Here is a 14132-nt window from a genome sequence, read left to right on the forward strand (position 1 = left end):
AAATTCAATAGGTCCTTATGTCCCATTGCATAAGGACTCCCAAAGGGAGTCCTTATACAATGGGCCATGCGGGCCCTAATAATAACAGAAGAAATGAACAAATTAAAAAGATGGTTTGACAAAAACAGACTATCTTTGAATCTCAGTAAAACTAAAATAATGCTATTTGGTAATAGTAGAAAAGAGCATCATACACAAATACAAATAGACGGAGTAGACATAGAAAGGGTAAAATAAACTAGATTTTTGGGAGTATTAATAGATGACCAAATGAACTGGAAATCTCATATACAAAACATACAACATAAGGTGGCAAAAAACATTTCAATAATGAATAAAGCAAAATATGTCCTGGGCCAAAAATCACTACATATTCTCTACTGCTCGCTAGTGTTACCATATCTGAGTTATTGTGCAGAAATATGGGGAAATAACTACAAATGTGTAACCGTGTTACAAAAAAAGATCAGTTAGAATAATACATAATGTTGGATATAGAGAACACACAAACCTTTTATTTATTAAGTCAGAAATATTAAAGTTCGGTGATTTGGTAAAATTGCAAACAGCTAAAATGATGTACAAAGCAAACTATAACCTGCTACCAAAGAATGTACAACAATTCTTCTCAACTAAAGAGGAGAAATATAACCTTAGAGGAAAAAATAATTTAAAACATTTATATGCACGTACAACACTTAGAACTTTTAGCATATCAGTATGTGGAATTAAATGATGGAATGGATTAAGTAAAGAAGTTAAAAATTGTACTGATATGATCCAGTTTAAGAGGTTGTTCAAAATAATAGTGCTTACAGAGTACAAAAAAGAAGAATTATGAGAAATACTTTCAACCTTATTGAAAATAAGATATTCTTCATCTCAGTATGTTAATAATGACTGAATTAATTAATTAATTACATATTACAAAACTGTTGTATACTAATTCACAGATGTTATTTTATTATATAAAAAGGTCAGTAAATGATTCTATATATTTGTAAACGCTTTGAAGTGGGAAAGGGGTAGGATTAAATAAGCTTTGCTTCTTCCCACTCCTTTTTGGGCATGATGTAAAATGAAACGATATGAAATTGTGTGATGTATTATGATGTAAGTGTGTTCATGTTCCAAATAAACTAAAGAAAGAAAAGAAAGAAACTAGATTTTGAGCCACTTCTATAGTGGAAGAACAATAAGCCCATATATCCTCTTACTGCCAAGTTAGCCAAATCTGAGGCTGAGTTGACTTGAAACCATTTAATGTTGCACTTTTTATATGTAAAAGAAAAGTTTTGTCATTTTATTTAATCTGAGCAACAACTTGAGGCAGTTTAATGTTGATTAACGTGGACCCCGACTATTGGGGTGTTACCATTTAGTGGTCAATTGTACGGAATATGTACTGTACTGTGCAATCTACTAATAAAAGTCTCAATCAATCAATCAAAAAAAGCACTTTATATGTAGAAAGGTTGTGTTAAGAAACCATTTTGAGCCTTATCTTATTTAGTTTTTATTTTATATATGTTGACCACATTAACCCTGGCAATGGACCCTGTGTGTATATGTATGTTATGCCATTGTTTACACATTTGGTAAATAAATAACCAAAATATTTATATTTTGTTGTTTTCTTACTGTACCGAAAATGAACCGAACCGTGACCTCTAAACCGAGGTACGTACCGAACCGAAATTTTTGTGTACCGTTACACCCCTATGCAATGGTGACTCTAATAACACCCTGCTTTTTCTTTAAAACTGTCATTGCTCAAAAAATATTCATTAATCGGAATCAATGTCGTTATTATTAGTCAATGAATGAAATAAACATTGTTAATTATTGACCTGTTCAAGGCTGCAAGTACTTCACATCAAATATTATACTTTGAAATATTTTGGGGTGAAAATATTGCATATTTTGTGTGTTTGCTATAAAAAAAAAAAAAATCAAAAAAATTTAAAATTCTAAACGTAAAATCGACAGATTGATCTGAGGTTGATCTACAGAGACTTACCGTATTTTTCGGAGTATAAGTCGCACCGGAGTATAAGTCGCACCTGCCGAAAACGCATAATAAAGAAGGAAAAAAACATATATAAGTCGCACTGGAGCCCGGCCAAACTATGAAAAAAACTGCGACTTATAGTCCGAAAAATACGGTAAGTGTTAAAAGTCAAAACAACTTTTTTAACACTTTATTGAGTGTTTTGATCTCGAATCATTTTACTGGGATTTAATTTTTTTAAACTGTCATTGCTCAAAAATGAATAATGTATTAAAATCAATGGTGCTCTGAATAATTGACCTATTTAAAGCTCCAATTACTTCACATCAACAACTCGCCTTGGGGGAAACTACAGCATATTTTGTGTTTTTAGCATAAGAAACATGGTTTTCTTTGACAAAAAGGGCAAATCAAATAAATGAAATGTTTTTTTCAATTATATAGGCAGATAGAAGTTGATCTCAAGAGTTAAGCAATAATATGATTTATTTTTACAAGTTTTATGACTGGAGCCCCCCACCTCAAAATGGCTGTTTTAGAGCAGGGATGTCAAAGTGGTTTTAACTGAGGGCCACATGGCAGTGATGCTCATACTTGCCAACCTTGAGACCTCCGATTTCGGGAGGTGGGGGCGGGGGTGGGACGGGGGCGTGGTTAAGAGGGGAGGAGTCAAGTATTTCATATATATATATATATATATATATATATATATATATATATATATATATATATATATATATATATATATATATATATATATATATATATAAGAAATACGTGACTTTCAGTGAATTCTAGCTATATATATATATATATATATTTTATTATATATATATATATATATATATATATATTTTTTTTTTTTTTTAAGGTATATATATATATATGTATGTGTGGGAAAAAAATCACAAGACTATTTCATCTCTACAGGCCTGTTTCATGAGGGGGGGTACCCTCAATCGTCAGGAGATTTTAATGGGAGCATTCGCATACCATGGTTTGTATAGGGCACAGAGTGGGTGGGTACAGGCTGGCCTAGGGGCGTGGTGATTGGCTCATGTGTTACCTAGGAGGTGTTTCCGTCTATGGCGGCATGTTGTTACAATTTCGCTGCGCTTGTTGAGGGATGACAGGTCTGGACGGTAAATAATAAACAGTTTCTCTTTCAAGCATAGGTTGCATCTTTTATTACCACTATTGTAAGGTGTGCTGGATGCAAGAATTTGCCATGTTATTGAATATTCAACATTATTGTCTTTGAGGTCCCAAATGTGTTTGCTGAGTTCTGTGGTATTTCGCAGGTTTTTGTTCCTGAAAGAAGCCTTGTGATTGTTCCATCTGGTTTTGAATTCTCCCTCGGTTAATCCTACATATGTGTCGGATGTGTTAATGTCCTTGCGTATTACCTTAGATTGGTAGACAACTGATGTTTGTAAGCACCCCCCGTTGAGAGGGCAATCAGGTTTCTTTCGACAATTACATCCTTTGTTGGTTTTGGAGTCGCTCTGTCTGAGGGCCGACGGCTCATTTGCAATTGTTTTGTTGTGGTTTGAGATGATTTGTCGTATATTGTTCATGCAGCTGTAGCTCAATTTAATGTTGTTCTTGTTGAATACTTTTCTTAGGATGTTGTCTTTGGGAAAGTGTTTGTCAATCAGATTGAGGAATTTGTGTCCAATGTTCGTTGAGACGTTTTTGCTGTATGGGGGGTTGTACCAGTTGATGACGTTTTTGCTGTATGGGGGGTTGTACCATATATATATATATATATATATATATAAATAAGAGAAATACTTGAATTTCAGTGTTCATTTTTTTACACATATACACACACACATAACACTCATCTACTCATTGTTGAGTTAATTGTCCATCCTTGTTCTATTCTCTCTCACTATTTTTCTAACCATGCTGAACACCCTCTCTGATGATGCATTCTGCTTCGTCTCCTTGTTGTGTGCGCAGTTGTGCACTGCACTCTCTAAAAGCCGTAGATGTTATTGTCACATATGCATGTACAGTAGATGGCAGTATTGTCCTGTTTAAGAGTGTCACAACATTGCTGTTTACGGCAGACGAACTGCTTTACGGTAGACGAAAAACGTGACTGCTGTTGTTGTGTGTTGTTGCCGCGCTGGGAGGACGTTAATGAAACTGCCTAACAATAAACCCACATAAGAAACCAAGAACTCGCCCTCTATCATTCTACAGTTATAACGTGATTGGGCAGGCACGCTGTTTATATTGTGGGAAAGCGGACGTGAAAACAGGCTGTCGACACGTCAGTCAGGTCCGCCTGAATTTCGGGAGATAATTTGTCCCTGGGAGGTTTTCGGGAGAGGCGCTGAATTTCGGGAGTCTCCCGGAAAATCCGGGAGGGTTGGCAAGTATGGTGATGCTGCCATCAGAGGGCCAAAAATCTATCAATTTATTTTCATTATTCATGATATACATTCTTTTAAGTCATTTTACAGTCAAAATTTTAAATTTACAACATTTTACTGTCAAATATAGTGTTTTTTTTTTACAACATTTTACGGTTTTTACATTTTTGGGCGGGGGTTTACGGAAAAATCTGGCAGCTTAGTTGGCAGAATGTTTGTGTTGAATTGACATTGTTGTTTTACAACATGATATTGTCCATGTAAAAACTGTACAAGTTCTTTATTTTATTTTGCCAACTTAGTTGCCAGTTTTTCTCGCGTAAAAAACAAAGTAGCGTCTTTCCATTTACAGTTAATACACCGTTAAAAACAAGATTTTACACTCAAAATATGGCAGTCAACAAAATTTTAAGACAAAAAAACAGTAGTAGTTTTTTTCAGTTTACAGTAATATGCTGTAAAGAATGACACAAAATGTATTGTCATTTTTATTAATTTGATGGATAGTTTGCTGTAAAGTTAAGTATTTTTATTTAAATAAAACATGTTTGCAAAGTATGATAATATAGTGTCATATTTGTTGCAATATTGGATACTATTAAAGTTTAAAATGTATGCAATTTCAAGCAGTACATATAATTTTTCTGTCAAAATGAAACAAATGAATGACATTTAGTGAGAAAATATGAATTACTTTATTGACACATATCCCTACTAACCCACCCGTGCCTCCATGGAAATGCCCCCCTCTACCTCAAAAAACTACTCACCCCCAAATCCTCCACACGACACCTCCGCTCCGGACAGGCTAACCTCCTCCAACCTCCGAGGACAAAGCTACGAACAATGGGAGAGCGGGCTTTCTGCTCCGCCGCTCCCAGTCTGTGGAACGCTCTCCCTGACCACCTGAGGGCACCACAGACTGTGGATGCTTTTAAAAAAGGCTTAAAAACCCTTCTTTAAAAAAAAAAAAAAAAAAAAAAAAAGGCTTTTTTTTTTTTTTTTAGATATATGCATACTAGTTTTAGCTATTTGGCTGTTCTAGTTTTTATTTTTTTATTTTTTTATTATCTTTTAAAATTGTTTTTATTTTTTTTTATTAAATTTTTTTATTTTTTTTATTTTAAATACACTGTAGCACTTTGAGGTTGTTTACTCAATGTAAAGTGCTTTTTACAAATAAAATATATTATTATTATTATTATTATTTCCAGGCCAGATAAAATTATTGACTTTGACACCTGTGTGTCAGTGCTTTAGTGCGCGGCTCTCAGTGGAAAAAGTTTAGAAGTTACTAGCTTTGGCATTGCTGCAAGAAGATGAACACAAGGAACGTTTTATACCTTTGCAAATAAACACATGTTGTATCTCATGTAGCTTGTGGAAGAAGAGGTACCAGGTGAGAGGAAGGGGGCGTGTACACAGGTGTGTGTGTGTGTGTGTGTGTGCAACATGTTGACTTTTGCAGCAAGATGGACAAAAGCATGTGTTTTTGAGGTTGTGCTTGCGGCGGGGGCGGAGTCTCCTCACCTGACCTGCTGCTCTGTAGCGCTCGAAGGGCCCGGGCCAGCTCCTTGAAGCCGTCCAAGTTCTTGTCATTCTGACTGTACAAGAGAATCTTCTTGGCGTCTGAGAAGAGGCGAGAGATTCTGCAGAGCAAAGATGTGCGAGTGACGAATGTGTCGTGGCAGGGAAATTGTCAAGTGTCGCTCACATAGAGTCGTTGAAATTGCCCACCACGCCCGGAGACTCTCCCGGCGTCGGGCTGCGGAAGCAGGGATTGTTGGCGTTGCAGAGGATGCCCTGTATCCATGGCAACGTGCCGGCTGAGGGCATGGCCTTGTTGGGAAAATGACCTGTGGACAGGAACAGGAAGTTGTCACTGTTGGCATGCAAAGTCAAGAGGGTCAGAGGGGCTTCACATTATCATGTGCCAGGGCAAGGGGGCGCAGCCAGTGACCTTGGCCCTGATGACTGTGTGAACACCACGCAATCAGAACCTTTAGAAGCCAACTGGACTGCTCGTTATCACGCCGCGATTAGATAAGACAACAACACACGTCTTCTCCTCCATGGCTGTCTTTCAACACGCCTCTCTGACACTAGCAAGGTTGTCACACACCTCCAACTCACACAGTACAATAGAAACACATATAACTTATAATAGAAACACAATAGAGTAGTGGTAGAAACACATAACTTATAATAGAAACACAATAGAGTAGTGAGAGAAATACATAGCACTTATAATAGAGACACAATAGAGTAGTGATAGAAACACATAGAACTTATAACAAAAAGACAGAAGATGGGAGAGAAAGGCATAGAACTTATAATAAAAAGACAGAAGTTGGGATAGTAAGACATTAAACTTATAATAAAAAGACAGAAGTTGGGATAGAAAGGCATAGAATTTATAATAAAAAGACAGCAGTTGGGATAGAAAGACATAGAACTTATAATAACAAGACAGAAGTTGGGATAGAAAGACATAGATCTTATAATAAAAAGACAGAAGTTGGGATAGAAAGACATAGAACTTATAATAACAAGACAGAAGTTGGGATAGAAAGACATAGAACTTATAATAAAAAGACAGAAGTTGGGATAGAAAGACATAGTACTTATAATAAAAAGACATAAGTTGGGATAGAAAGACATAGAACTTATAATAAAAGGACAGAAGTTGGGATAGAAAGACATAGAACTTATAATAAAAAGACAGAAGTTGGGATAGAAAGACAGAACTTATAATAAAAAGACAGAAGTTGGGATAGAAAGGCATAGAACTTATAATAACAAGACAGAAGTTGGGATAGAAAGACATAGAACTTATAATAAAAAGACAGAAGATGGGATAGAAAGACATAGAACTTATGATAAAAAGACAGTAGTTGGGATAGAAGGACATATAACTTATAATAAAAAGACAGAAGTTGGGATAGAAAGACATAGAACTTATAATAAAAAGACAGATGTTTGGATAGAAAGACATACAACTTATAATAACAAGACAGAAGTTGGGATAGAAAGACAGAACTTATAATAAAAAGACAGAAGTTGGGATAGAAAGACATAGAACTTATAATAAAAAGACAGATGTTGGGATAGAAAGACATATAACTTATAATAAAAAGACAGAAGTTGGGATAGAAAGACAGAACTTATAATAAAAAGACAGAAGTTGGGATAGAAAGACATAGAACTTATAATAACAAGACAGAAGTTGGGATAGAAAGACATAGAACTTATAATAAAAAGACAGATGTTGGGATAGAAAGACATAGAACTTATAATAAAAAGACAGAAGTTGGGATAGAAAGGCATAGAACTTATAATAACAAGACAGAAGTTGGGATAGAAAGACATAGAACTTATAATAACAAGACAGAAGTTGGGATAGAAAGACATATAACTTAGAATAAAAAGACAGATGTTGGGATAGAAAGGCATGGAACTTATAATAAAAAGACAGAAGATGGGATAGAAAGACATAACTTATGATAAAAAGACAGAAGTTGGGATAGCAAGATATAGAACTTATAATAAAAAGACAGAAGTTGGGAAAGAAAGATATAGAACTTATAATAACAAGACAGAAGTTGGGATAGAAAGACAGAACTTATAATAAAAAGACAGATGTTGGGATAGAAAGGCATAGAACTTATAATAAAAAGACAGAAGATGGGATAGAAAGACATAGAACTTATGATAAAAAGACAGAAGATGGGATAGAAAGACATAGAACTTATAATAAAAAGACAGAAGTTGGGATAGAAAGACATATAACTTATAATAAAAAGACAGAAGTTGAGATAGAAAGACATCAAACTTATGATAAAAAGACAGAAGTTGGGATAGAAAGACATAGAACTTATAATAAAAAGACAGAAGTTGGGATAGAAAGACATAAAACTTATAATACAAATACAGAAGTTGGGATAGAAAGACATAGAACTTATAATAAAAAGACAGAAGTTGGGATAGAAAGACATAGAACTTATAATAAAAAGACAGAAGATGGGATAGAAAGACATAGAACTTATGATAAAAAGACAGTAGTTGGGATAGAAGGACATATAACTTATGATAAAAAGACAGAAGATGGGATAGAAAGACATAGGACTTATAATAAAAAGACAGAAGTTGGGATAGAAAGACATAGAACTTATAATAAAAAGACAGAAGTTGGGATAGAAAGACATATAACTTATAATAAAAAGACAGAAGTTGGGATAGAAAGACATAGAACTTATAATAAAAAGACAGAAGATGGGATAGAAAGACATAGAACTTATGATAAAAAGACAGAAGTTGGGATAGAAAGACATAGAACTTATAATAACAAGACAGAAGTTGGGATAAAAAGACACAGAACTTATGATAAAAAGACAGAAGTTGGGATAGAAGGACATATAACTTATGATAAAAAGACAGAAGATGGAATAGAAAGGCATAGAACTTATAATAAAAAGACAGAAGTTGGGATAGAAAGGCATAGAACTTATAATAAAAAGACAGAAGATGGGATAGAAAGACATAACTTATGATAAAAAGACAGAAGTTGGGATAGAAAGACATAGAACTTATAATAAAAAGACAGAAGTTGGGATAGAAAGACATAGAACTTATAATAAAAAGACAGAAGTTGGGATAGAAAGGCATAGAGGAACAATGAGTCATGTTCAAATGTGTCAGCCGGCCCACACAAAAAAGAAAGAAAAAAGGAACTTTTCATAGGTTTCGTACCAACAAGTAAGAACATGTCAGACGTCTCAAGTCAGTGAATCAGTGCACAACATTCCTGAAACACCAGGAACCATTCTTCTATGTCTATGAACTATGTCATAGTCCTTCTTCTTCTTCTGCTACTTCTCCTTCTCCACAGTAAAAGTCTATGAACTATGTCCTAGTCCTTCTTCTTCTTCTTCTACTACTTCTCCTTCTCCACAGTAAAAGTGTATGAACTATGTCATAGTCCTTCTTCTTCTTCTTCTACTACTTCTCCTTCTCCACAGTAAATGTCTATGAACTATGTCATAGTCCTTCTTCTTCTACTTCTACTACTTCTCCTTCTCCACAGTAAAAGTCTATGAACTATGTCATAATCCTTCTTCTTCTTCTACTACTTCTCCTTCTCCACAGTAAAAGTCCATGAACTATGTCATAGTCCTTCTTCTTCTACTACTTCTCCTTCTCCACAGTAAAAGTCTATGAACTATGTCATAGACCTTCTTCTTCTTCTTACTACGTCTCCTTCTCCACAGTAAAAGTCTATGAACTATGTCATAGACCTTCTTCTTCTTCTTCTTACTACTTCTCCATCTCCAAAGTAAAAGTCTATGAACTATGTCACAATCCTTCTTCTTATTCTACTACTTCTCCTTCTCCACAGTAAAAGTCTATGAACTATGTCATAGTCCTTCTTCTTCTACTACTTCTCCACAGTAAAAGTCTATGAACTATGTCACAATCCTTCTTCTTATTCTACTACTTCTCCTTCTCCACAGTAAAAGTCTATGAACTATGTCATATTCCTTCTTTTACTTCTACTACTTCTCCTTCTCCACAGTAAAAGTCTATGAACTATGTCATAGTCCTTCTTCTTCTACTACTTCTCCACAGTAAAAGTCTATGAACTATGTCACAATCCGTCTTCTTATTCTACTACTTCTCCTTCTCCACAGTAAAAGTCTATGAACTATGTCATATTCCTTCTTTTACTTCTACTACTTCTCCTTCTCCACAGTAAAAGTCTATGAACTATGTCATAGTCCTTCTTCTTCTTCTACTACTACTTCTCCTTCTCCACAGTAAAAGTCTATGAACTATGTCATAATCCTTCTTCTTCTTCTACTACTTCTCCTTCTCCACAGTAAAAGTCTATGAACTATGTCATAATCCTTCTTCTTCTGCTACTACTTCTCCTTCTCCACAGTTAAAGTCCATGTCAGCTTTCTAATGTGACCTGAAGTAAACCCTAGGTCATCTAAGATAATCTACTGATTAAAGAAGACATCTTGGTTATTCTGATGATGATGATGATGATGACCACCTTTATGGTCAAGTTATGACATCCATAAACTATGATCCAATCATAAATCCACACGTGGAGGAAGCTCCGCCTCCAACACTTCACTCATCAATCAGCAAAGGAGAAAAGACTCCTATGTGTGAATGGACACACACTTTTAAATAGTGTGTGTGTGTGTGTGTGTGTGTGTGTGTGTGTGTGTGTGTGTGTGTGTGTGAATAAACAGACAAATATATGGTCTGTGGGAATATGTGGGGTGAACGGATTGACACGTTTACATGGTGAGTGTGTGTTTGTGTGAATGAACTGACATGTTCACTTGAAATGTGTGTGTGAATGGACAGACCTGTAAACATGAAGAGTTAATATGACAGAGTTAGTGCAGGAAAGAAAGATGCAGTCACACTCATGATGTAAACATGAAGAGTTAATATGACAGAGTTAGTGCAGGACAGAAAGATGCAGTCACACTCATGATGTAAACATGAAGAGTTAATATGACAGAGTTAGTGCAGGAAAGAAAGATGCAGTCACACTCATGATGTAAACATGAAGAGTTAATATGACAGAGTTAGTGCAGGACAGAAAGATGCAGTCACACTCATGATGTAAACATGAAGAGTTAATATGACAGAGTTAGTGCAGGAAAGAAAGATGCAGTCACACTCATGATGTAAACATGAAGAGTTAATATGACAGAGTTAGTGCAGGAAAGAAAGATGCAGTCACACTCATGATGTAAACATGAAGAGTCAATATGACAGAGTTAGTGCAGGACAGATGCAGTCACATTCATGATGTAAACATGAAGAGTTAATATGACAGAGTTAGTACAGGAAAGATGCAGTCACACTCATGATGTAAACATGAAGAGTTAATATGACAGAGTTAGTGCAGGAAAGAAAGATGCAGTCACACTCATGATGTAAACATGAAGAGTTAATATGTCAGAGTTAGTGCAGGAAAGAAAGATGCAGTCACACTCATGATGTAAACATGAAGAGTTAATATGACAGAGTTAGTGCAGGAAAGAAAGATGCAGTCACACTCATGATGTAAACATGAAGAGTTAATATGACAGAGTTAGTGCAGGAAAGATGCAGTCACACTCATGATGTAAACATGAAGAGTTAATATGTCAGAGTTAGTGCAGGAAAGATGCAGTCACACTCATGATGTAAACATGAAGAGTTAATATGACAGAGTTAGTACAGGAAAGATGCAGTCACACTCATGATGTAAACATGAAGAGTTAATATGACAGTTAGTGCAGGAAAGATGCAGTCACACTCATGATGTAAACATGAAGAGTTAATATGACAGAGTTAGTGCAGGAAAGAAAGATGCAGTCACACTCATGATGTAAACATGAAGAGTTAATATGTCAGAGTTAGTGCAGGAAAGATGCAGTCACACTCATGATGTAAACATGAAGAGTTAATATGACAGAGTTAGTACAGGAAAGATGCAGTCACACTCATGATGTAAACATGAAGAGTTAATATGACAGTTAGTGCAGGAAAGATGCAGTCACACTCATGATGTAAACATGAAGAGTTAATATGACAGAGTTAGTGCAGGAAAGAAAGATGCAGTCACACTCATGATGTAAACATGAAGAGTTAATATGTCAGAGTTAGTGCAGGAAAGAAAGATGCAGTCACACTCATGATGTAAACATGAAGAGTTAATATGACAGAGTTAGTGCAGGAAAGAAAGATGCAGTCACACTCATGATGTAAACATGAAGAGTTAATATGTCAGAGTTAGTGCAGGAAAGAAAGATGCAGTCATACTCATGATGTAAACATGAAGAGTTAATATGACAGAGTTAGTGCAGGAAAGATGCAGTCACACTCATGATGTAATCATGAAGAGTTAATATGACAGAGTAGTGCAGGAAAGATGCAGTCACACTCATGATGTAAACATGAAGAGTTAATATGTCAGGAAAAGAAAGATGCAGTCACACTCATTATGTAAATATGAAGAGTTATTAAAATGACAGAGTTAGTGTAGGAAAGAAAGATGCACTCACACTCATGTTGCTCGTAGGGCGGGTAACTGAGTCGCACGGCGATGAGGATGAAGAAGATGAAGAGCGGCCAGACGATCTCCACCAGCAGTTGGAGCTGCAACATCAACCTTCTTTACAATCTCTGACATGACCTTTCACCTCATTACTAAACATTCATATTTCATTGTGTGTGTGTGTGTATGTGAGAGAGAGAGTGTGTGTGTGTGTTCTTGTATTTCTACCCTTTTTGAGACATGAAGAAGGAAAAGTATCTTCCATATGAGGAGGTGTGAACAAGTGATGACATAAATCATGGTCCCAATAACATTGCATCTAATAGACAATGTCTCATTTGTGGTGACATCTATCAACATGAGGGTGGTCCCAAAAAGATTTTTTTTCAAATTGACTGTGTGTCGCTTTTAAAAGTGCTCCCCCTCTGGTCAACATATGAAATAACAAGTGTGTGTAAGAAATGTGAAGTGCTCCCCCTCTGGTCAATATATGAAATAACAAGTGTGTGTAAGAAATTGAAATGCGCCCCCTTTGGCCAAAGTTAATTTAAAAAAATCAAATAAATATGTATATAGAGACCTACTGTAATAACTTGAAGTAAATAATGAAGATTAAAAAACAATTACAAACAAAACATTTAAAAAACAGAAAATTAACTAAAATCAGTCTTTTTCTCACAAAGTGTCGACTTTTTTCTTATAAAATTGGAAACAATTTATCATATTATTTCTGTTTCTGTAATATTGCAATATTTTCTCCTAAAATTACTACTTTTTTCATGTAAAATGTTTACTTTTTAATGCAAAATGGTGACATTTGTCATATAAAACTTTGACTTTTATCACAATATTGCCAATTTTTTGTTGTTCTTGTAAAATAGTGACATTTGTTGAGTAAAATGATGACTTTCGTCATCATTTTGCAAGGTAAAGTTCAGAGTATTATTATAATATTGCCAACATTTTTAAAGTGTTCTTATAAAATTGTGACTTTTGTCGAGTAAAATGACGACTCTTTTCATAGAATTTACAAAAGTTTAAGCTTTTCTTGTAAAATTGCGACTTATTGAGTAAAATTCCAGCTTTTATCATAATATTGCACAAATATTCTGTTTTTCTTGTAAAATGTTTACTTGCGTTGAGTAACATTATGACTTTTATTATAACACTGCCAACATTCTAAGTTTTTCTTGTGAAATTGTGACCTTTTTCTTGTGAAATTCCAACTCATTTTGCACAACAAGCTTTTTTATATGTGCATAGTATGTACCGTATTTTTCGGACTATAAGTCACAGTTTTTTTCATAGTTTGGCCGGGCTCCAGTGCGACTTATATATGTTTTTTTCCTTCTTTATTATGCATTTTCGGCAGGTGTGACTTATACTCCGGTGCGACTTATACTCCGAAAAATACGGTATGTATTATTCATGTTGTAAATACACTTCTTTAAATATCTGGAAAGGCTGGTCCTAAAGAGGTCTCAAGAAGGTAAGAAATACAAGAATGTCTGTGTGTGTGTGTGTGTGTGTTTTTGTATTGCTACCCTTGTTGAGACTCGAAGAAGGAAAAGTATCTTCCATATGAGGAGGTGTGAACAAGTGATGACATAAATCATGGTCCCAATAACATTGCATCTAATAGACAATGTCTCATTTGTGGTGACATCTATCA

General features: G+C 35.0%; 1 protein-coding gene across 1 annotated transcript in view; it reads right to left on the reverse strand.

Moving 5' to 3' along the window:
* Nucleotides 1-14132, reverse strand: part of abca1b (ATP-binding cassette, sub-family A (ABC1), member 1B) — an 82100-nt gene that overhangs the window by 54432 nt on the left and 13536 nt on the right. Inside the window, exons 3-5 of the mRNA XM_061976546.2 lie at nucleotides 12468-12561; nucleotides 6110-6251; nucleotides 5926-6044 (exon numbers count right to left, since the gene is read on the reverse strand). Of these exons, the coding sequence (XP_061832530.1) occupies nucleotides 5926-6044; nucleotides 6110-6251; nucleotides 12468-12561 (355 nt within the window). The remainder of the gene's footprint in view (nucleotides 1-5925; nucleotides 6045-6109; nucleotides 6252-12467; nucleotides 12562-14132) is intronic.

Source organism: Nerophis lumbriciformis, linkage group LG16, assembly GCF_033978685.3.
Source record: "Nerophis lumbriciformis linkage group LG16, RoL_Nlum_v2.1, whole genome shotgun sequence".
NCBI lineage: Eukaryota > Metazoa > Chordata > Actinopteri > Syngnathiformes > Syngnathidae > Nerophis > Nerophis lumbriciformis.